This window comes from Pelecanus crispus, chromosome Z (assembly GCF_030463565.1).
Source record: "Pelecanus crispus isolate bPelCri1 chromosome Z, bPelCri1.pri, whole genome shotgun sequence".
Lineage (NCBI taxonomy): Eukaryota > Metazoa > Chordata > Aves > Pelecaniformes > Pelecanidae > Pelecanus > Pelecanus crispus.
The window spans coordinates 39,111,736-39,134,124 of record NC_134676.1 but is presented as its reverse complement, the minus strand read 5'-3'; the positions used below and the strand labels follow the sequence as shown (position 1 = coordinate 39,134,124).

Sequence of the window (22,389 nt, the reverse complement as noted above, 5' to 3'; positions counted from 1 at the left end):
TTACCCAGCTTGGACCTACCACCTCCCCAGATAGCATCTGAAAGCCTACAGATCAGCTTGTTGGGGGGGGTCACACGTTGGGTGACCCACCTCTTCACCTGACATGGTGCTACTGAGTGAGAAATGAAGATTAACTGAGCCATGAAAAGGCAGGATGCAGGAGTGACTTATTTAGGAAGGGAAGTAGGAAGAGTACTGCACATAGTTCACATAGATTTTCTTCCTGGGAAGGTTTCGTTCAGCTTCGGCAGATGTAACCAGATTAGATCCACGCTGATAGACGCTGTACATGGGATACAGCAGTCCAGCACAGTCTCTGCCATCCTATTTGTAACACCAGTCATGTCCAGCATTGTGCTTATAGCAATGTGAAGGGACTGACCTTCTCTTCTTACTGCTGCAGCCTTCCCCTGACATGCTATACTGTACTGCAACCCCAGGACCATTCTGGCCTCATGACCATTAAAACTGTTTTCTATTATTGCTGGGCACCTGCCACTGCGGTTATGCAGAGGTGAACAAGAACTCCTTGGGATGACAGAGAAGTGACATGCTGCAGCTGCCCGGCCCCTGAGGTTCTCCACAAACAAAGCAGCCACGAGGTACTCAAAGTCTGACTGGTCCCAGAGGAACCTACGCTCTCACCTGCCAACAACATTTTTGAAAACCGGGACCTAGGCACATAAATCGTTTAGATGTTTTTGAAAACATTACCTGCAGCCCAGAGTGAAGCACTGTGTGCACTGCACACTTAATGTGCGTGCATGGACCCAGGGTAAAAGCCATTCTGCACAGAAGATGATGTACAGATACTTACAGACATACTGAGACCTCATTTTCCTTTACAAGCTGTAGAAATTTTAAACTCGCCTACCTTCTGTTCTTTTAAAACTACTGCGTGACTTTTTGCCTTCCATTCAGGTGGTTACAAATGGGGAAAAATAAAAAAGGTAACAATTACCTTCTCCCTGTCCCTACAACATTAAAACAAACAAACAAAAAAAGTGAAAGTGGAGCTCAGAGACAAATGTGTTTCTCTGGTACAGTTCTGTACGGGTCTTATGTTTTCCTGCTGATAGCAGTTACTTCCAGGGACAACATACTTCAGCGCATTCACTATGGGGTAATTTCTGTGCCCCTGACCTTGTAACAGCCAAGAAAGCTTCAGCATTTGTCCCTTATCAAGCCACAAACTATTAAGGAAACTTAGGTTCAAACATAACCTAACCTATTTGCTGCTTATCATGGTTTTTTAGTACTACTATATAAGCCTGTTACTACTTTAAATAAGGCTGTTATGGTATAATATAAACTTATCAAAGATAAGTCTGTAAAATGATTTCACAACTTCAGAGCATATTTTTCATTAAAAAAGTGATGACGCTTCCTTAAATTCAGTTTAGCCTCATACCAGTATAAACTTATTCTTATAGGTAACACTGCAATTCCCCTGGGAGGTCCAAAATACACTAAATCTCTAAAAACTGGCCACTGTGTTTTGGTACCAAGAAAAGGAGTTTGTGGTTTAACTGCAAGTGTTCACAACTTCAAACACTAGCTCATTTTTTTGTTAGTGTACAGGCAGATACTGCATATTTTGAAAACTATAAACAGAAATACTCACAAAGAATATTCCGCTGGAAACATACTTCTTACATCAGCAAGTATATCAGAAATGGATACATTAGATATGTTGCTACAGCATGATCTGTCTGAAATACCATCCAGTCTCACAATTTCACCTATAGTAGCAGAGCTCTGTTCCTAAAACCCCAACACCTGAATCACACGTTTCATCTTTAAATGTCAGAAAAAAAGAATTCAGTCAGCATCGTGGTAAAAAGAAGTGAAAATTCACTAGAGCCAGAGGCATTTTTCTCATGTGTTACATATAACCGCTGCACACCTCATGGCATTCAAACGGCACTACCACAAAATGCACGTGCGATGTCCTGCTCGTAGCACAGGCAATCCCTGTTGCTGGAAGCCTTTCGTGGCTACTAGAGTACAAGCGGGGGTGCGTGTATAAAATCACTCAACTCCGCACCTGCAGAAGCACGGTGGGGTGGATCGGCACCGACACCGGAACACTAAATCACCGGCAAAACAGGCCCCTGTAGCCAGAGGTCTTCTCTTTGAATCACGGAATCATTTGGGTTGGCAAAGACCCTTACGACCATCGAGTCCATCAGTCCACGAGGTCTGTTCTCTCCCCAGGTCGCCTGGCCTTTCAGAAGAAAGTCGTTTACAGATGTGCCCAAGGGCGAGCGCAGCGCGTACCACTGCGAAAAGAAGAGCTGACCTGGACAGCGGGCTCGGGTGAGGCGGCCGCCCGCCCCCCGCTCCGCGGGGAGATGCCGCTCTCTCCCCGGCCGAGGGGACTTCGGCCCGGACGAGGACGAAGGGGACGAAGAGGACGAAGAGGAGCGGCCCTAACACCTTCCGCTGCTGCGGCAGCCGCCCTCCGCGGGGCATCTGGCAGCCCGTCCCCGGCCGGCGAGCAGCGAGACCCCCGGCCACGCCACCGACCGCCTCCCGTCCCCCGCTGCCGCCCTCACCTGTCGGGCCGCGGCTTCGATCGCGCAGCGATCGCGGGGCGGCTGCCGCCAGCCGCCCCCCGGCCAGTCCCGGCCGCCGCGGCCGGCGGAGCCCCTCCTCTGGGCGCAGAGCGGGTCCCGCCGCGCCGCCATGCCCGCCGCGCCGCGATCCTTGTCCCGCGGCGGCGGGGCGGGCGGGCGGCGCCTCCGCGGGGCGCGGCGGCTCCCGGGGCGCCGGCCTTTATCCCCGGGTCTGTGGTTGTGTGCATGCCCCGTCCTCTCGCTCCCCGGCACTGGAAGGCAGCAGGCCGCGTCTTCCCACGCGGGACAGCCGAGCAACCCGCTCTGCCTTCGCTGCCGCTCCCCCGGGGAGCCCCGAAAGCCGGGCTGAGCGCCCGCTCCCCTCCCCAGCCCCCCGCGGACACGCTCCCCCGCGACCCCCGGGCCCAGCGGCGCTTTGCTTCGACCCTGCCAAGTTCTTCATCACGCCGAGAAACCGGATCACGAGTGTGCCGAACTCAGCAGACGGTTTTTGGCTCGAGTTTGTCTGCACCTCAGCTCCCCCGGCTACAGCCTGGGGTTTTTCCCCCGGTCATTTTTTAGAGTATGGAGAAAATAAATTCATGGTGTAAGTTAACGTTCCAGCACTCATGACAAACCTGATGGGAAGGTCCAAGAGGAAACCAGCAATTCTCTCTCGACTCTCATGCAAGAGTGAAGAAGAAACTGTAACTGGATTATAGCTCATGACGATGAACAACTCAGCCGGTGTACAAGAAAACCGGTATGCGACCAGTGTATTAATTCAAATCTTCAGAAAGTGATGAAATATGGATACAAACCCAAGGTTTCGAATACTCAGGCTCTTCATTTTCCTATTCTTCTTCACGTACCTTTTGTATCACTTTTTCCACGCTGACAAAGAAGGTGGTACCTCAGAGGAGCAACCTCAACGCCCCTTCAGCAGTTACCACTGTCTCCTGCAGGGCTGGAGCCCTTGAAGGCGCCGAGGGCCACAGCCATCGGTCAAAACAAGCACCTGCAGCAATTATAGCCACTGGTGCCTAGTGTGGGCTAACACAGCTGGCATACGCCATTCTCCCTTTAATCCAAGTTTCAATTTGTTTCCAGTCTTCTGTATTTCCTCCAATTTGTCTCACAAACCTCACTTTTCAATCTCCATTTTCTTTTGTCCCAAACTTACTCTCCTGCTGTAATCAATCCCAGCCTCCGCTTCTTTTTTCCTCTGCCCTGCCCTCTCAAATGCTTCTTGCCTAACATTTGTTATATTTCGTTGGTTTCAGTTGTGCTGCTGTATTGACTGTGAGCTCCAGTGTCCACCTGCCTCTGGATTTTATCTGTATTTCCCATCCACTTATTCTTTCTAGATGTTTCTCCCATTTTCTGGTCTCTCCATTTCTGATTTTCCTGTCCAAGTCTAATCTTCCTCCACGGTGCCCAGCTCTCCCTCCTCCTCCTCCCCTACAGGAGAGCCCTGCCTTCGGACCACACAGTCTCAGTGCAGGAGCCTGGGAGCAGAGCCACTGAGAGCACCAGGGAGAAGACAGTCCCACCATCAGGTCAAGGACCCAGGCTCAGCAGCACCCCAAAAACCAGCAGAAAAGCCTGCTCAGCCCTGGGGCATGCCTCAGGGCCTTTTGAAACATTAGCTGTTAAACTTAGCAGTGGTTTCACATAAACTATTCTTTCAAAGACGAGGAGGATAAGAAAACTGCTTCCAGCCCCCTGCCAAACCTAAGTTTCTGCTTCTTACACTGCTTCCATTTTGTCTTTAGACTTCTTACATTGCACGTCTTACACAGTAGGCCTTAAAAAAGCGTTACAGCTTCCACTAACTGAATGCACTGCTAGAAATTTTAGCAGGTGATGAACAGCATGTTTACTCTTCTCCTAGCCACACCTTTTAAGATATTATTTTCAATTAAATTTTCTCAAACAAGTCATCCTGAGACAGCATAGAAACTTTCAGCTCAATTTGCTAGTTTCACCAATGTTTATAAATTAAATAAAGAAATGTTCTTTTGATAGGACGTATCAGTCACTGTTACCGGCCCCACTCTTCATATGAATCTGAACCCTGTAAGAAACTTGAAACACATGTATCCCAGCACATGCAGATGCTCTGGACTTTGACTGGGACATAGCTAGGTGTACATGTTCCTCTGACTGCAAGCATTTTCTTAATTCCAAATTTCTGCCATTTCTAAGTTGTGCATATTCTTTCAGACCTGAGAAATTCTCAGTCTTCCCTGGAATCAAGACTCATCATTTATCATCTAATACGAAGATCTAAAAATCTGTTCTGCAAAGTCATACAAACCAATTCTCATGCTGCAAATTCTCACACCCAGCTCCCCAGCACTTCACTGATATGAAGTGTGGTGTGTTTTGTAAGACATTTTAGCAGTTCAAAGACCACATAACTATCATGTACTCTTTATCCTGTTATCTCTAGAAATCAGAACTGCTGAGATGTTTTCTCCTGCAGTCCTACTGCAGAATATCAATCGCATTTCTACAGACTTACCTTAGGATCAGCGCTATCTTGCTTGTCCATCCTTTATGCTTCTTTTTTCATAAATCCTATATTCCCAGTGTCTAAGCTGTCACTTCAACAGCAGTGCAACCAGCTCAATTCTTGGATGCCCATTAGGAACAACGCTTCACACCTTCTGCTTTTCGCGTCCTAAGTAAGTGAAATGCAGACATGTCAAAAGTATGACTGCATTAATTCATGCATAACCTTCCATAGTTTTCAAAGTCCAAAAATCTCCTAGCAAAAAATTGTTTTAAAGGAGGATAATACATTTAACAGAAACTTCTACCAAAACAGGTATGGCTTCGTTTCTGTTGTTTCCATGAGGTGCCTGTAAAGGCATAAGCATCCAGATACCCGCTCTATTCACTGTGTTCTGTTAGATCATACCTCCTATCCAGCAAGTATATTAAAATGTTTTTTCCATCAACCCTGTCTAATCAGGCAGGATCTGGATTTTGGAATGAAAAAGCCAAAACTAATCTACATCTTACGCACTAATCTGCTTTAGAGGAAACTCCCGGTTTCATTGTTTCATCATCTCCAAACACACTGAAGACACTGAGTTTCGTAAGTATCTACAAACTTTTACCTTTGCCTTAATGCCCTAGCAGATCTTCAAGAACTGATGAAGCAGCAAAGAGAGGAGCAAGGAATGAAACTGGTAAAGACTGCTTCTAGATTTTTCCCCTGTCCCATATCATAACCAACCAATCAGCCTGCCACTAGGCTTATTTACCTTTATCTTCTAACATAAATAAAGAAGTCTCATAAGTTAGTCCAACACAGGAGGCTGGCAGCAGATACATTAAACACACACTCATCAGATGATGACTGTTTCAGCTACTGCTTTAGCATGCTGTGGAAAGGCACCACAGAAGATTGTTTTTCTTTGTAGTACAAAACTTAAATCTTGTTTTACCATGCAGATTCTGGACTACAACAGAATAGAATCTTCTGCTTTCGTCTTCCCCTTCAACTTACAGTGTGTAGAGACAACCTCCTGGAGTGAGCTTAAGTCATGCTTTATTGCTTATTTCACAGTATACAAGTATGCAATGATTATTCCAGGTCTGACTGTAGTAAATCTTCCCTCCTGCTGCCCGCTGCACATTGATATTAGACACTGATCTGCCAACAAATGCTTTTCCAAGAAGGAGAACGTGACTTCCCCCATCACGAATAAACTAATTTTGATTAATTTTAGTTAAATTAATAATAAAATAATAAAAGTTAAGTATGACAGAACCCAGGCAAGCTACTGGTTCACGACACATGTGTCTCAACAGAGGCAAGAATGAGGACAGTCTTGAATATTGAATTATACACAGCCAGGATGTCACATGTTCTTACGGTGTTTTTTAAATCAGATTATTCAGTGGTTGCAACAAGTGGCTACTGATATCTGAACATGGCTCAAAATCCTATCAAAAGATAGTTCAGACATGTTATTTGCATGAAATATTATTCAAAGTCAACAGGACTGTCTGCAGAATTTATTCTACAAGAACAGCTGGCTTTTAAAAAGTTTTTATTAGAGTCTGTGAATTGCCAGGAATGTAGTGGGGTAGGTTTTGTCAGCTTGATAGTCACAGTCACAAATATCCAACCATCAATTTTCCCGAAATGCATTCTGTAAATACTTTTGAAGTCAGTGCAGAGCCAAAGAACAAAATGTCATGGTACAGTTTAGTCTCGTGACAATCATGAATAGGTTCTGTGCTTCTAGTGATAGTCCCATGGAAACCATCATACTGCTTCCTAAGGCAGGATGTCACTGTCCAGAATTGAGAAGTAACATTTCAGATGGTGTCATGGGTCTCTGTCACTCGATTTCCTTAACAGAGGTAGGAAAATCAGTGAAGAAAGCCTAAGAGGACTCAGGGTAGGAGTGTGTTTGGCAGCTTTAAGATGTAGTAGTCTCCATCTCTTGAAAGAAACCCTTCACAGTGATGGAGAAGCGCAATGTACTTTTGTAGGGTAACAATCATGGTGACAAGCACAAGGAAGATGCCGGATTGAAGGATAACCACTTCAGTTGCTGTTCTTAGCTCAGCATTAGACGACTCCTCAGACGATATGTGCAGCTAAACAGTAAGACCTTAAAAATTTTCTAAGTTTCTGAGGAGCCTTTCTTGAGCGTTAACACAATCCCTGCTTCTAAGAAGTCTTAAGGGTTTTGTAGAATAGTCTCAGGGGACACTGCCTCTCTTCAGTTTGCTCTGTCACTCCTTGCATCCCTCAGACCGGTTAACAGATTTTTCAAATGTGTCATCTTTCAGAGTACTCCTGGAAGATGTGAACTCTGACTTGTCAGCTCCCTGGCCTGTGTCAAATGACAGGCATATGGATTCTTCAGTGACACTTTCTCCACATGTGACCCCAGAGCTTTCAAATCCTCATTTTAAAACAATTTTCAGTATGTGTTCTTTCCCACCTTTTTTTCATACCATATACAATGTATCTTTCTCACAGGAACTCTACAGAAGGTAGAATTGCGAGCATGGAGGTTTGTGTTACTATTCACACTCAAAAGACATACCAAAGCAAACGCTTCAAGCTTTAGAGGAAAGGAGACAAACAAAAAACTTCCTGCTTGAGACTGGAAAAAAAACCCACCTTATCCATGTGATCTCTTTATTTTGAACTAACGTAAAACTGTTTACCTAAAAATTAAGGGTAAACAGCAATGAATACACAGGAGGCTCTGTGCTTCACAAAGGCAGAAGGAAGGCTGTCCTTCAGTCACCCATGGCTGCAGGCAAGAGGAAAACCTGAAGACACTTAGTAGGGTGTCAGTCAAGTACACTGAGTACACACGCTCTCAGAGTGGAATATGCAGAAGACTTAAAGCAACGCCAGATTATCTAGTGTAAGAAGATGGGCTGATTCACAGAGTCCCAGAGTATTGTCCCAGGCCAGTCTTCCAAAGGCTGGGGGCAGCTGAAGGCACATCCAAGTTCACGCTGATATTGTGATACAATGAAGATACAATTGCTGACTGCTCTGCAGGCGAGTCCAAAACACCTGGCTGTTGGGTTTCACAGGCTGTCCTAGCAATTGTGGGGTTTGGGCAAGGCTCCCCATCATGCACAGCACAAGAGGTGAGTGACCATATGGATTCACCTTACAAGCTTGACCTGGTCTGCAGGGCATCACTTTGACCCCTGAAAGCAGCAGGCAGTCAACAGCAGGCAGAAGTCCCACGTAAAAATACTGAGATGCTAGCATCAGCTAGGCAGGGCTCTGTTAGGATTATTATTGCTTTCAGGCTGTGTTTTGAGGAGCTACCACATACTACATGGTAAGACACATGACACATCATGAACCTTCAAAATCATTAACTTGGCTGTTTCTTGCTGGTTGCCTAAGTTTCACCTTCGGTACCTAGATTTCTAAGAAGAAAGCAAAGTAAATTTAAGCTTACTTGGAATCAATAGAATCATAGAATCGTTTAGGTTGGAAAAGACCTTTAAGATCATCCAGTCCAACCATTAACCTAACATTACCCACGTCCACCACTAAACCAATTAAGGGCAGAATAGCAATTTTGTGTTTCCTGGCTTGGTGGCTGGATTATTTATAGTGAAAGTAAAAACGAGGAATCATTAAGATTGGAAAGGACCTCTAAGATCTTCAGTCAACCATTAACCAACACCACCATGTCCACTAAACCATGTCCCAAAGTGCCACGTCTACCCGTTTTTTTGACACTTCCAGGGATGGTGACTCCACCACCTCTCTGGGCAGCCTGTTCCAATACTTGACCATCCTTTCCATTAAGAAATTTTTCCTAATTTCCAACCTAAACCTCCCCTGATGCAGCTTAAGCCCATTTCTCTCGTCCTATCGCTAACTACATGGGAGAAGAGACCAACACCCACCTCACTACAACCTCCTTTCAGGTAGTTGTAGAGAGCGATAAGGTCTCCCCCTCAGCCTCCTCTTCTCCAGGCTAAACAACCCCAGTTCCCTCAGCCGCTCCTCATAAGGCCTGTGCTCCAGACCCTTCACCAGCTCATTGCCCTTCTCTGAACATGCTCCAGCACCTCAATGTCTTTCTTGTATTGAGGGGCCCAAAACTGGACACAGTATTCCAGGTGCGGCATCACCAGTGCCAAGTACAGGGGGACAATCACCTTCCTGCTCCTGCTGGCCACACCATTCCTGATCCAAGCCAGGATGCTGTTGGCCTTCTTGGCCACCTGAGCACACTGCTGGCTCACGTTCCGCCGGCTGTCTACCAACACCCCCAGGTCCTTTTGGCCAGGCAGCTTTCCAGCCACTCTTCCCCAAGCCTGTAGCGTTGCATGGGGTTGTTGTGACCCAAATGCAGGACCCAGCTCTTGGCCTTGTTGAACCTCATACAGTTGGCCTCGGGCCCATCAATCCAGCCTGTCCAGTCCCTCTGCAGGGCCATCCTACCCCTCCAGCAGATGGACACTCCCACCCAGTTTGGCGTCGTCTGCAAATTTACTGAGGGCACACTCAATCCCCTCCATCCAGATCGTTGATAAAGATATTAAACAAGATTGGCCCCAAAACAGAGCCCTGGGGAACACCGCTTGTGACTGGTCACCAGCTGGACTTAACTCCATTCACCGCTACTCTCTGGGCTCAGCTACCCAGCCAGTTTTTTACCCAGCGAAGAGTACGCCTGCCCAAGCCATGAGCTGCCAGCTTCCTTAGGAGAATGCTGTGGGACACGATGTCAAAGGCTTTGCTGAAGTCCAGGTAGATGACATCCAAAGCCTTTCCTTCATCTACCAGGCGAGTCACCAGGTCAGAGAAGGAGATCAGGTTGGCCAAGCAGGACCTGCCTTTCATGAACCCAAGCTGGCTGGGCCTGATCCCCTGGTTCGCCTGCACATGCCTGTTGAGTGCACTCAAGATGAACCGCTCCATAATCTTTCCCAGCACTGAACTCAGGCTGACAGGCCTGCAGTTCCCCTGATCCTCTTCCAGCCTTCTTGTAGATGGGCAAAGATGAACTCATCACTTTTAGATGAGTTTCATTGCATCCTTGCCTAAAGTGGTACGACTGATTATCTTTTAAAAATCTGTGATCAGATAGACCTTTTGTTTTTTTAAGAAAATACACTGAAAATACTGTTGTTTCCTTGACTACTTGAGACTTATGATAAAAAACCAAGGACCTGTTCTTTTAAATGCTAACAGTTACCGCTCACTTACTGTCAGCTGTCCTGAAAGCACAAATCTTCTATAGCATGAGTACACTGCATTTAGGTAAGTCAGAACAGTACATCTCAAAAAATGAAATTCTACTACTCTAGCCTGTAGTGAAACAGTACCACTGAAATACAGAGACATTCAAAATTCTATCTTTCTAAAAGGCAAAGTGTTTATAATTTTCCTTACTGAAAAGGAAAACCTAATAATGCACTTTTATCAGTCTTTTGAAGTCAGACACTGGTAATCGCTATACAATGTGGTCTAAGGAATGTGAGAAAGGGTGTTTTGATTTCTGAACTCATTATTGAAATGACTGCTCTTTATAAATTAGTTGTGGCCTCACAATAGTTCAAGACCACACTAACAAAGATAAAACAGAAATCCCAAAACAATTTGAGATTGGAGTTAGTAGCACTGACAAATCCAGGGTATTCACAGATACACTGCACAACATAAACGGGGGAGAAAGGAATGCATTGAAATGCAGGTACCAGAATCTGTCTCAGCTCAAAATAATGAGAAAGAAAGATAATAGGGAGCCTCTTCTACCTTTTAGGCTATTTGCTGGCATAAAACCAGGTAGGCAAGTAGGCACTCTCAGTACCTACTTGTTTGACTCAAAAGGACTCCACTGACCAAGCTATATCTTTAAAGCACTTTGGGCGTATGTGCATTGCATGTATGGACTCTAAGAAAAAAAAAAAAAAATACATACTGGGCATCAAAATCATCATCATCTCTCCCTGAAGCCTTGCCATGTCATAGAAATGAAGGCATTTTGATATTTATGTTCCAGGTTTGATACTACTATTCATGTCCAAAGTAGCAACATTTTTTCCTTGTTAGCCATACCTTTCCTTCTCATATCATACTATATTGCACAGTCATACTTTAGAATTATTTTTATGGCTTCAATTCATACAATGAAAAGCTGTCTTTGGTGTCTCTGTGTTTGCACATTACACATTTGGAAATACAGAGCTTTGTCTGAAGTAGATTTCCTTCTTTTCAATCACAGGTTTCTCCAATTCCTAAAAGTAGAAAACCTAACTATTATGGGATACACGGATGCAATATTTGTGATTATTTGATCAAAAAACATTGTAGTTTACAACTCACAATCATGAAACCATAGGATTTTGGTAGCTTACTTTATGCCAAAGTAGTTCCTACATAATAATTGCTTTTTATGCAATCAGAAGCAAAGTTAGTTTTTCAAAATGCCAAGAAGTAAAAGAAATTGAAAGCAAGTTTCACATTCTGCAAGTTGAAGCACCAAAAGGAAATATCCACTATATAGCATCAGGCTTCAGAGAAAGGACATTTGACACTTAGGGTGGATTCAATGGAATTAATTATTGTGTGTTCCAATTTAATTAGAAGAGCACTGTGCACTGCTCAAATGAAGGACATTACAAAATTCACCTGTGCAAGAGAACAGTGAATAGATGTGACTCATTTCCGTTCATAGCTCTGCATGAAAAAACTTCCCTTGAAGATAGTACTATACTATTTTTGCTTATTTTCCTCAGTCTCATACTTGGTAAGCCACTTACTTCATCATATTCCAATCTAAACATGAACCCCGGGTATTCATATGAGAAAACTGGAAAAAAATGTAATGTTTAGCCAGTCCATATCCCTTCTTTCAAAAATTCACTATTATAAAAGATGACAAAACAAAGCCAGGAAAACCACTACCCACCACAATAATTCTTAAAGGCAAAATAAAATTACAAACAAAAATTGACTTTGCCTCCATCCTCCTTTCAAATTTTTTTCCCTGGGAATGGCAATGTATTAGTAGCAAGAAAACTATTTTTTCCTTCAGTAGTCAAAAAGTTATGATCTGTACAGCTTTAAGAGAAGAAAGAACAATGATTTTCAAGTCCTTAGAAGTGGCTAAGAAGTCATGAATGCTGTTTTTCTGACCAAGAGTGTTTAAAACATACTTAGTAATAACTAATGAGTTCACTTACAAATGAAATATCAATAATTAAAATATACTGTTTGCTGCATCAACAAATTCTCTAACACAAAAAGTCTGAAATAGGAATTTTAAATAAGCAACCTTTTAATAAGACTTGAAAAACCCTACTTGAAATTTCCTCATACATTTCAGATATATTGCTACCTATATATCAACATTTAAACACTGCTACGTGAGTTAGTTTCTTATAAAATAGCACTTACCTTTTTCTTCCCCATAGTTAACGAGTACATTTCAAGTAGCTTTCAGCCACCGACCGAAGTTTCCATCCAACACACAACCAGATAAAGCTTGCTTTCCAGTTGTAACTAATGGAAACAGTGCAGGAAGTACTGACAACAAATTCCCATGTGTTAAACGGATAGCTTTTTTTTTTGGGGGGGGGGGCAGGGTGTAGAGAGAGAAATGAGAGATAAAGCAAAAATTCTTGACAAAACGTTTTTACTCCAATTATGCTGTAGACCTCATGTCACCTTATAATCAGGAACCTGTGACTTGATCTGCCTTTATGTATGTATCACGGTAAGGAAATGATTAACATTCATGATGTCACTGCTCGAATTTTCAGTAGCAGGTCAGAATAAAAGCACACCCAAAGCATTTTCCAGATTCGCTGTAGTTTACTGCGTATGTGTATTGCCACCTAGAGAGTCAAGGTTATAACTGTAGGCATGGAAGTAACTAAGCCCGCCCAAGCATACTATTTTGCAATGCTTCTTTGAACATAAGCTTTGCTACACCAAACAATGAGTCCGTGCAGTCTAACATCTCTTACTGTGGCTGTCATTAGACACTTTCACAAAAATACACAACTTCCCCACAACAAAGCTGCCATAACCAGAACTAGCTGCCAAATGCTGGGCAGTAATTATCTTTGGTGCTACCTGGAAACATACATTTGTACTCTCTTCTACACAAAGGATCCTGTGGATTTTCCAGCTACCCATATACATAAGTGTGTACTTTTTTAATGGCCATTAAATTCTTGGCCTTGCCAACAGGAAAAAACATCAAGCAGTAACTGTCAAACAGCGAGAAAACTAATACATTTACTGTTGGTCGCCATATTCAAATGCTGATGTGCTGAAGACAGAGCCAGTGCTGAAAATACTACTTCATGTCATTGCTCTGCTGGCCAACTATGCCTGCACTCCTTTGCTAACCTGCTTCTTCATCATCACCTACCTTCCATTCCCCACTTTCTTTCTTTCATTTTCTTTCTACCACAGTCTACTTACCCCAGACATGGTCATCAATGCAGCCTCTTTTTCATAGTAGTTCTTTATGTTCCTGATTTGGACTGAGCTTTAAGCTTCTCCTGGAGACCTACCTATCTTGGGAACCATAAATACAGCGCTGCCTTCAATAAACACAAATCAGAACATATAAAACAGGCCTTCAGTTCAGAACAAGACAGAAAATGTACAAAGGCTGACATGCTGGTAACACTACTTTGCTGTTTAAAGCTGCTCTGATAACTAAACGCCAGCATTTCACTTCTCATTGGAATGCCCATACCCTTACAGTGCTACTTCCAGATGCAACACACTTATCAACCTGGGTAATATCCAGATGATCTCTGTGGTTACACAGTACATTTTCTTACTCTTCTGACAGTGGTTCTTCCTTTTAGAGAGGAACATTTTAGAGAAAAGCAAACTCCCAAGTACCTAGAGAGAATATAAACAATTTTTTTTTCTGAGAGTTTAAGAACATACCAAATGAAGATCATCAGTTGGTAGGTATTACACTACTCCTGAGTAGTCTTAGAATTTGTGCTGACATTTTGTTATTTCAAAAGAACATTTTCTTCTCACTGGGTATGAAGGCACATGCAAATTAGAACATCTCAAGCTTACTTACAGTTTATGTACAGCCCTTAAAAAAGAGGTCTCTAGAAAAATGGAGTCGGAATTCAAGACCAGGGTTTTGGCAGCCCACAGTGACACATCACATCTGGAGACACCATTCAGCAATGACATGTCTTGATCACACCTTTTGACAGCTCTAATGCAAAGTTTATGTAATCTATCATCACTCCCCCTTACCTTGCCCAGCCTTTTGTACAAACCAAACTCTCGGACTCATTTCAAAAGGTTTTCCAAGGCTTTTAAATTTGCCTCTATTTGCAAACAGATGAATGGAAAAAATTAATCAGCTCAGCAAATGATCTGAAAGTAGCCGTAACATTCCAGCCCGTAACCCAGAGCCCACAACTGGAACAAGGTAAGAGGAGAGAGTGCTTGCCTACAGCATAATTGCAAATGAAGTAAACATACAGCCTACAACATAGTGCAAGCTTAATTTGTTTCAAAGGGCTTATTTTGTTATCGAATAGCTCAAATACATATTTTGAAGACAATAATAAAACCTCTTCTGTCCTGTGAATATAATAGGGGATTATTATATAATAACAGGGAAAAGGAGAGATAGATTTACATGCTAAAATGCAGCCTATTGCTGCATACCTACTGTATATGAAGCTCCAAGAAGATTTTAAGTGACTAAAGTATGTCTGCAAAGATACTAGCTAACAATGGAAAATACTGGATCCTGAGACTACTGGGTGGTGTGAAATACTATAAAACCCACAAATATAGGAATGCATATATTCCCTAGGGTAAAGAAAAAAAAAAAAAAAAACCACCACCAAAACCAAAACAAACACCTCCACAAACTAATAAATTTATTCCCTCACTGATATGTTTTGATTATGTTAAACATGTAATAACAGTTGCACTCTTGCCACAAAAGGAGTTTGTTTTTAAAAACATTTTTAAAGTACCTCCTAAGACAAGTTGATGTATTTGCACTTAAAAAATACCATTAAAAATGTGTGAGAAAAATACATATTGTTTAAATATGTATGCAGCTCATCTGATAGCAGGCAGGACCATATCCAAACAAGCACCATGAAATGCTTAAGTCACTAAGCCACCTCCTTTCTTCTGTGGGTACTAAGAGACCCTAACAATCTAAATGAATAAGCAATGAACAAATATAAATACATTACAGCACAAATACTAAACAAAAAAGTTTCCATATGTTTACTAAGAAGGCTAACAAGCTGACTATTTTAAGCAAAAAGACCTAATAAAATGACAAAGTTATAGAAGCAACAAGCTTAACAAATAAAGTCAGGAACTTCACACAGTAATAGTCCCAAAGTTTTCAAATACACACAGGCAAAATTTTATTGTCCTTTAGCAAATACATAGTTTAAAAAAAAAAAAAAAAATCACAAGTTGCCTTCTTCAATGATGATTCCAGCAAAAATACAGTGTTTGCTATCCTGAAAGACAAGCTACATTTGCAAAGTCTGACAGTCTGCCCATACAACATCAGTCTATTATTAAAGACAAGTATTTCTAATTGTACTTCAACTTGTAACTAAATTACAGAAGACAAGCATTAAGTTCATATTTCACAGCAAAAAACACTAATTCAATGAACTTCGGTAAAAATTTCTTGCAACATCCGTAGTCTCTGCAAAAACTACACCTCAGCCAGTTCTAAGTTTGAAAAAGTGTATGTGGTAATTTTATATTGCATTATCTTTTCTTGACACATCTGCACACACCCGCCATTTCAATGCTACCAACTGGTTCAGAGCAAACATCACAAAGAGCAAGAATAACATTAACTTGAGAATGGACCAAAAACCTAAAAGCTGGCCACCCACTGCTTTGGGTAATGTGAAAAGGAGAAGATGAAAAAAACTTCTTCACAAGGAGAATGGGAAAAACTTTCAGAAGAGTGGCAGCTTACAGAAGGAAAGATCCCCTTTTCCTCCCCGCTGCTCCCTGCCACACTTGGTTTTGGTTTGCATAGGAAAGGGAATGTTTTGTCTGGTTTTGGTAGGCTCTTATTTTTTGGTTTAGCTATTACACAGGAAAAAAAAAAAAACAAACACATTAAAGATCGCTACAGTTTGTGTACTTTATGATGAATTCACGTGATAAATATTTCACTTTCAGCTACCACAGTTACATCCTTTTGTTCAGGACAGGCAAAATGATTTTCCATTTCCTTTCGACATGTAACATATCCACCTGTTTCCTTTAATTGCATCCCAAAGTTCTAATCTTCTGTAGTCTTCTTTTACCCTGCCTCTATGTTTTCAAGCATTCTTGCTAGACATCATGGCCTCCTCCACACTGTACACCCCCAGACAGCTTACTATTAAGTACCTAATAGTGATTATCCCATCCACTTAGACAACTCAGACTTGCTTTTGCAGACTGCCATAACACTGTTTCTTCAAGAAGGCAGAACCATGCTTATTCTTTTCCCAAGTAGAAAAACTTCAATCCAAATGGGAACAAGTTTCCTGCAAGTAGGTGCTCAGCTATGAAACAACTGATCAGGTCTCCATTTCAGTCTCCATGGTGTCAGTCCTTGAAGGAGTTTTAGCTTCTGGTGGAGTCTCTCCATCTACGTTCTGAATATCAGACAAATCAATAGTAGGCAATGGCGCTCTCCAATACAGGAATGAGTTATACTGACAGAAATCTTCTTCTTGCTTTGAAAAGAGACAAATAAACAAAAAGGCAACAAAACATTAATGTGTATCACAGCAGTACAAAATAATAAAAAGAAACTTTTATAAAAGAAACTAAACCAAGGAAGAGTTACTCAGCTGTTCCATATTAACAGTTCTTGGAATTTTATACAGAAAAAATAAGAGCTATTTCTAAGGAAAACACCATAGAAAATTTCAACCAAGTCGTAATTTAGTTTTGTCCTTTCAAATATTCTTGCAAAGAACTACCGTACAACCTCTGGGAAATATTTCTATAACCACCAATGTCTTCAGCTTTTAATCTTTGCACAGAATGATACTGTAAAACTTGTGCAATTACTGGACTTTGCATACAAAAACCATTCACTGCATTTTCTTCTCACAATGGTATACAGATTTCATGCACATTTAGAAGCTGGTATTCAGAAGGCTGTATTTAGCTATTTTACATCAACTCAGAGGGTGATACTTGCAGGAAAAGTAAAGCATTGTGTAGTGTCTCTGCCACATTCCGTTTCTTCTTTTCTGTGTCTACATTTTGTACTCAAGTATACAGAAGAAAAATGAAGATCTCTTCTAGGGGCAGGGAGGGGAACATTTAAGAACTGGTAAGTAGTACAAGAGAAAACTTGGAGGAACATGTACTTATCCACTACTTTGCAATTATGCTTTTTTTTTTTCTTTAAATATCTGTTAGAAAACACACTGTTTCTTTATAACCATATGTCATAGTTACAAACAGTGGCCAATCTGCACATGTTTCTATGGACGTGATACACATAAGAAGAGGAACTCTTAAGGCATTCCCTGGGTCTTGAGCACGTACCTTCTTCTGGTATGTAAAAACACTGAATGCTGCCTCAAACCTAAAATAATGCTTTTCCATATAGTATTGGTTTGAATTTTTCCTAACATACAATGGGAATTTTTAAATATTTTACTTTAATGTCTCAGCTGTAACAGGTGCTGAACAGAAGTATTTTTAACAAATAAACTGGCATAACTCTTTTGGTATGGCTCTTGAAAAACTTCAAGCTTTGTCTGCTGGCTCCGCAACAGAATAGAAAAATGTAATGTTCAAAAAATCACAGTATCATCCCTAAACCCTCTCAGATACTGGAAAAATGATGCTTCCCCTTCACTCCCCATAAGAGAGAAGTACATCAATTCACCATACTTTCCATTTAAAGAATACATTTTTCTATTTGTTACCACACAAACCTCTCACAAACTACAATTTGTTGTACTAGGTAACCTGCTTTTACTACAAAAAAACCTGCATTATTTGAAACATGTAATAATTAAGAGAGGCATGAAAGACATTTCATAGCAGCAAGATGGCTGCATGCCAGTAGAGTACTACTAACATGAATTTGCTCACTAGGAAAAGATGGTCTTCAGGGAAAACTACCTGGGAACCAAAGCTTCCATTAATTAGAATCAGGACCAAAACCAGTTAAATGATATAGTGCCACAGGAACAGAACGATTGATTATATGGAAACCGGAAGAAAGCCAAAAACTATAAGCAGTTGCACACATTTGCATCAATATTCTTGTAAACCGAAATTTTTGTACTGCACAGCATTAACAACGAAGTGCAAAAGAGAAAGAGAAGATTTTCCAGTCCATATTCCAACCTAGGCAGCGTCACTCACACAGAACTGTGCAAGGCAGGTGGCTAACAAGTTCTTTGAAAAACATCTCCAGCAATGGAGTTTCAGAAACTGTGAGCTACCCTCACAAATCTCCCCACATTTAATCTGAACTTCCCTTATACTTTAATAAGAAGTTACTGCTCACACTGTGAGAACTAAGTACTTAAAAGTCAGAACACCCCTGTGCTAGATGTTTTGCACACACAGAGTAAATGACAGCATTCTTGTTTCAAGGAGATTAGAATAATCTAAAACCTCATAGCTGCAAAAATATACATACTCTTAATTTTGGACTCACACTACAAAAAGGCTTAATTTCAAGAGCATTCAAGTCCCCAGAGCAGCAGTATTTCAGTTTATTGGTATCTCCCAGAAAGATTCAGCGTGAAAATGAACAAGCCCAAGGAGCACACAAGACAGGTGCAAACACTAAACATTAATACATAAAATGCAAAATAAACTGTCAAATACTCATATTCACCTAAATATCTTTCAAAATAGGTTTTGAGAAGAAATTCTAGCAAGGTAGGCAACATGCAGCAAGCTCAGAGATACAACAGCTCAGCTTCTATGGATGAAGTTGTTTAATTTTTATGGAGTTAATTTTCCAATTCCAGTTGCAAAGGTGTGCTTGCAAATAAAACTCACATTTTATCTATTTATTTATCTATCTATCTATCTATCTATCTGGCCAACTCTAACATAACTGGAATTACTTGTAACGTTAACAAAGTGTGAAATTAACAGTATCCGGATTGTGCTTGTTACAGTAATGAACTACACAAGACACAAACAGCAAAGCATAATGCCAACCTACAGCTGCATTTTCAGAAAGGCGTAAAAGTAATCATCAGAAATATCTTTGTGAAAGATTTTCAAACATATAGGACACACAGAAGATGGAAGAAACACCTCTTGCCTGCTGTTAACTAAGCTTTATTTTAAAGCAAAAACATTTTATTTACAATACTGTACTTAGGGAAACAACCTGAAAAATACAGTCCTACAAAAACATTTTATGTAGCGAAATACTCTTTATTGTGCGGAAATACAGGGAGCTTGTTGCCTTCCTACCACTGCTAACACTTACAAAATTATGCCTAATAACCCTAGGAATAAGTAAAGAATTCAGCATCATATTTGTGATGGAGTAAAACATTTCTGTACAAGTTTGCTCAATTTGTCCAACTTGCTTTGCTTCAGAAGATGCTTGTTCTCCCTTCAGAAATGAAAGATATGCTTGTGTTTAAAAGGTACAGCCTAAAAAGGACATAGGCTTTTCATAGGATATAGAATTTTTCCCTCAGTTCCTTCGTGCCTTAATTCTACTATCCACCACCACAAAAAACCCCCACCAACCAAGCAACCAAAAAAAAAAAATAACCCCACCAAAAGGCAGAGCCTGAGAAAGAAAAGCCAGTTTTCTTCACAGGTCATAGATGGGTGTTATACTACCAAAGGAATGACCTTTTCAAAACCAGAATCTAAACGTGGACTTCAAAGTCCATCTGACCTGATGAGACTTCCTGCCACTTCGGTACCACTGGATCAAACACTTCAGTCTTATTTAAAAGGTCCATGTGGGAGGAAAGGTGAGTTTACATATATCAAACTTCTAGATAGGCACGAAATTTCACCTAACATTTTCTTTTCGCAAAGCTAAAACTTTCTTAGCAACATATTTTGTCTTCTGGCCTACTGTGTAAAATGCGGTCAAGGCCAGGGAGAATGTACCTCGTCCAAAGTTAACCAGAAACATCACAGTCCACCGCGCATTTCAGTACATCCTGATACATCCCTTCCCCTGACCACCGCCTTCGCTAGACGCTTTAGTTCAAAGATAGCTCTGGTATCGCTACTAAATGCCTAACCCAAAGAAAAAGTTAAGAAAGTTGCCAGATAGTGTAGTAAGCTTGACCTACAACCTGAAGCAACAGAGACGCTATCAAAATAAACTCTTCAAGCTTCCACCATACTTTTGGATGGAGACAGACTTAACTAAGGTGAGCTCCAGACAGGCTGTTTCCAATCCGGTTTTCGGGGAGAGTGGGGGGGGAGCTAGAAATGTTACGTCTTTTGCATCGGGAGAAGAGGGGAAAAAAAAAAAACCACCAAACTTTTAAGAGGCTGACGAGCGATTAACACGGGGGAAGCGGCTGCGCCTGGCTGAGGCGCAGGGCCCCCCGCCGGCCGCAGGGCCCGCCAGCCCCCCCGGGCGACACCCGCGCTCGCCGCAGCGGCCCGAGCTGCCGGCCCCCCCGGTAACGCCTCGGTCGCCACCAACGCCGCCCACGATTGCCTCTCCCCGGAGGCGAGCAGCCCGGGCCCGCCCACGGCGGCGCCGCGGCACCCTGCCCGGGAGGCCTCCCGCCGCCCCAGCCCCGCTCCGTTACCTCAGCGGCGGCGGCCCGCTCTTTGCCCCGGCCACCGGCGCGTCCCTCCGCCGTCCGCTCGTCCTGCGGCGCCGCGGACCCGCCGCGCCGCCGCCGCCTGCCCCCCGCGTCCCCCTGCTCCCCGCGGGGGCCGCCCCCCCGCAGCCCGGGCCGCTTGCCCGGCGGCGCCTCAGCCTCCTCCAGCTTCCGCTTCGGGGCGGCAGGGCCGGCGCTCGCCGCCTCGCCCCGGTGGCGCCGCTCGGGCGCGGGGGCGCGGGGCGGCGGCGGCGGCGGCTCGCGCAGGAGCCGTTTGACAGGCACGTGACACACTAACGGCTCCGCGCGCCGCTTGGCCATCAGGGGGCCGAGCGCCGGCGGCTCCGCCGAGCGCGCGTGACCCCCGGGAGCGCACGCACGGCCGCCGCGCGGGGCAGGGCGCATGCGCGCGCCGCTAGCCGCCACCGGCGCCGCGGCCGCTGGGGGGCGGGGCTGGCGCCGCGCTCGGCCCCGCCCACCGGTGAGTGACGGGGCGGCGGGGCGCGCGCGGGACGAGGGCCGCGGCCCGGAGGGCGCCGCTGCCGCCGGCCCCCCCCGGGTCTGCCCGGAGCGCCGGGCGGAGAAGCCGCAGTCAAAAACCGCACCCGAGGGGGCTGGCAAGGGCAAAACCAAACAGCAGCCGCATCTGGCCCCAGGGCGAGCTGCAGTAGCCAGGAAAAACCAAGTCCGAAAACACGGACAGGGCGAAGAGCAGGAGTTCAGGCAGAGAGGTGAAACCGCCCGCTCCGCCCTTCCCGACTGATGCTATAAATAACGATACGGGACACTCATACGGAGAGTAAAGAAGCATTACACTGAGGATTATGCAGCATTTTATTTTACACCCGACACCACGTACAGTTTAACAGTGACCCGAATTAAATAGTCTTGGCTTCAGCTGATAAACACCTTAAGCATTTTTCCCCCCCAAGTATACAACTGAAAAGAAGAATCTGGCCACATTCAATAATACACAGTTATCCCTGTGCATAAAAACACAAGTGACAAATTTAAAGAACTCATAAATAGGACTGCAGGTATAACACTACTAACTCACACAACTTATTCACAAGATTATTCTGCTTCCAACTCTTAATGCAGCTGTTACAATTCAAAAGGAAAACACTGGGGAAAACTGGCATTTTCTAGATTAGAAATAGAAGCACATCACTATATACTTGACCTAAGTAAATAAAAACATATTTTCCCAAAACAACACAAAATATGGCACCTGTGACAATGTGGGGTGGGCAAAGAACAAAACCACCAGAACATAGGATATTGACATTCAACTAGAAAGCAAGAGTTCAACTGCCTATTTGTGTAAAAGAACACCATCACACTTCAAATGTAACTACAGATTGGATAGGGGGCAGAAATTGGGCAATATTACAGATATATATACTACTCAGCAACAGCATAATGGACATTCATCTATTCTTGTCTTATTTAAAGGAGCTGGAAAATCAAGGAAAACACTAAATCATATTCTACCTAAGGGGAAAAAAAAATCAGAATCAAAGCA

The 22,389-nt window shown here is 43.1% G+C and overlaps 2 protein-coding genes across 2 annotated transcripts in view; both read right to left on the bottom strand.

Annotated features, from left to right (window-relative positions):
* TRPM6 (transient receptor potential cation channel subfamily M member 6) overlaps nt 1-2,690 on the bottom strand; it is a 94,527-nt gene extending 91,837 nt beyond the window's left edge. Inside the window, exon 1 of the mRNA XM_075727092.1 lies at nt 2,559-2,690. Within this exon, the coding sequence (XP_075583207.1) occupies nt 2,559-2,690 (132 nt within the window). The remainder of the gene's footprint in view (nt 1-2,558) is intronic.
* Nucleotides 2,691-15,453: 12,763 nt separating this feature from the next.
* Nucleotides 15,454-21,185, bottom strand: CZH9orf40 (chromosome Z C9orf40 homolog). Its single transcript, XM_075726944.1, has 2 exons — nt 20,850-21,185; nt 15,454-16,799 (listed from the first exon to the last, which is right to left on the bottom strand). Exons 1-2 carry the CDS (start codon nt 21,183-21,185, stop codon nt 16,641-16,643), a joined length of 495 nt encoding a protein of 164 aa, XP_075583059.1. The 3' UTR covers nt 15,454-16,640.
* Nucleotides 21,186-22,389: the final 1,204 nt, after the last annotated feature.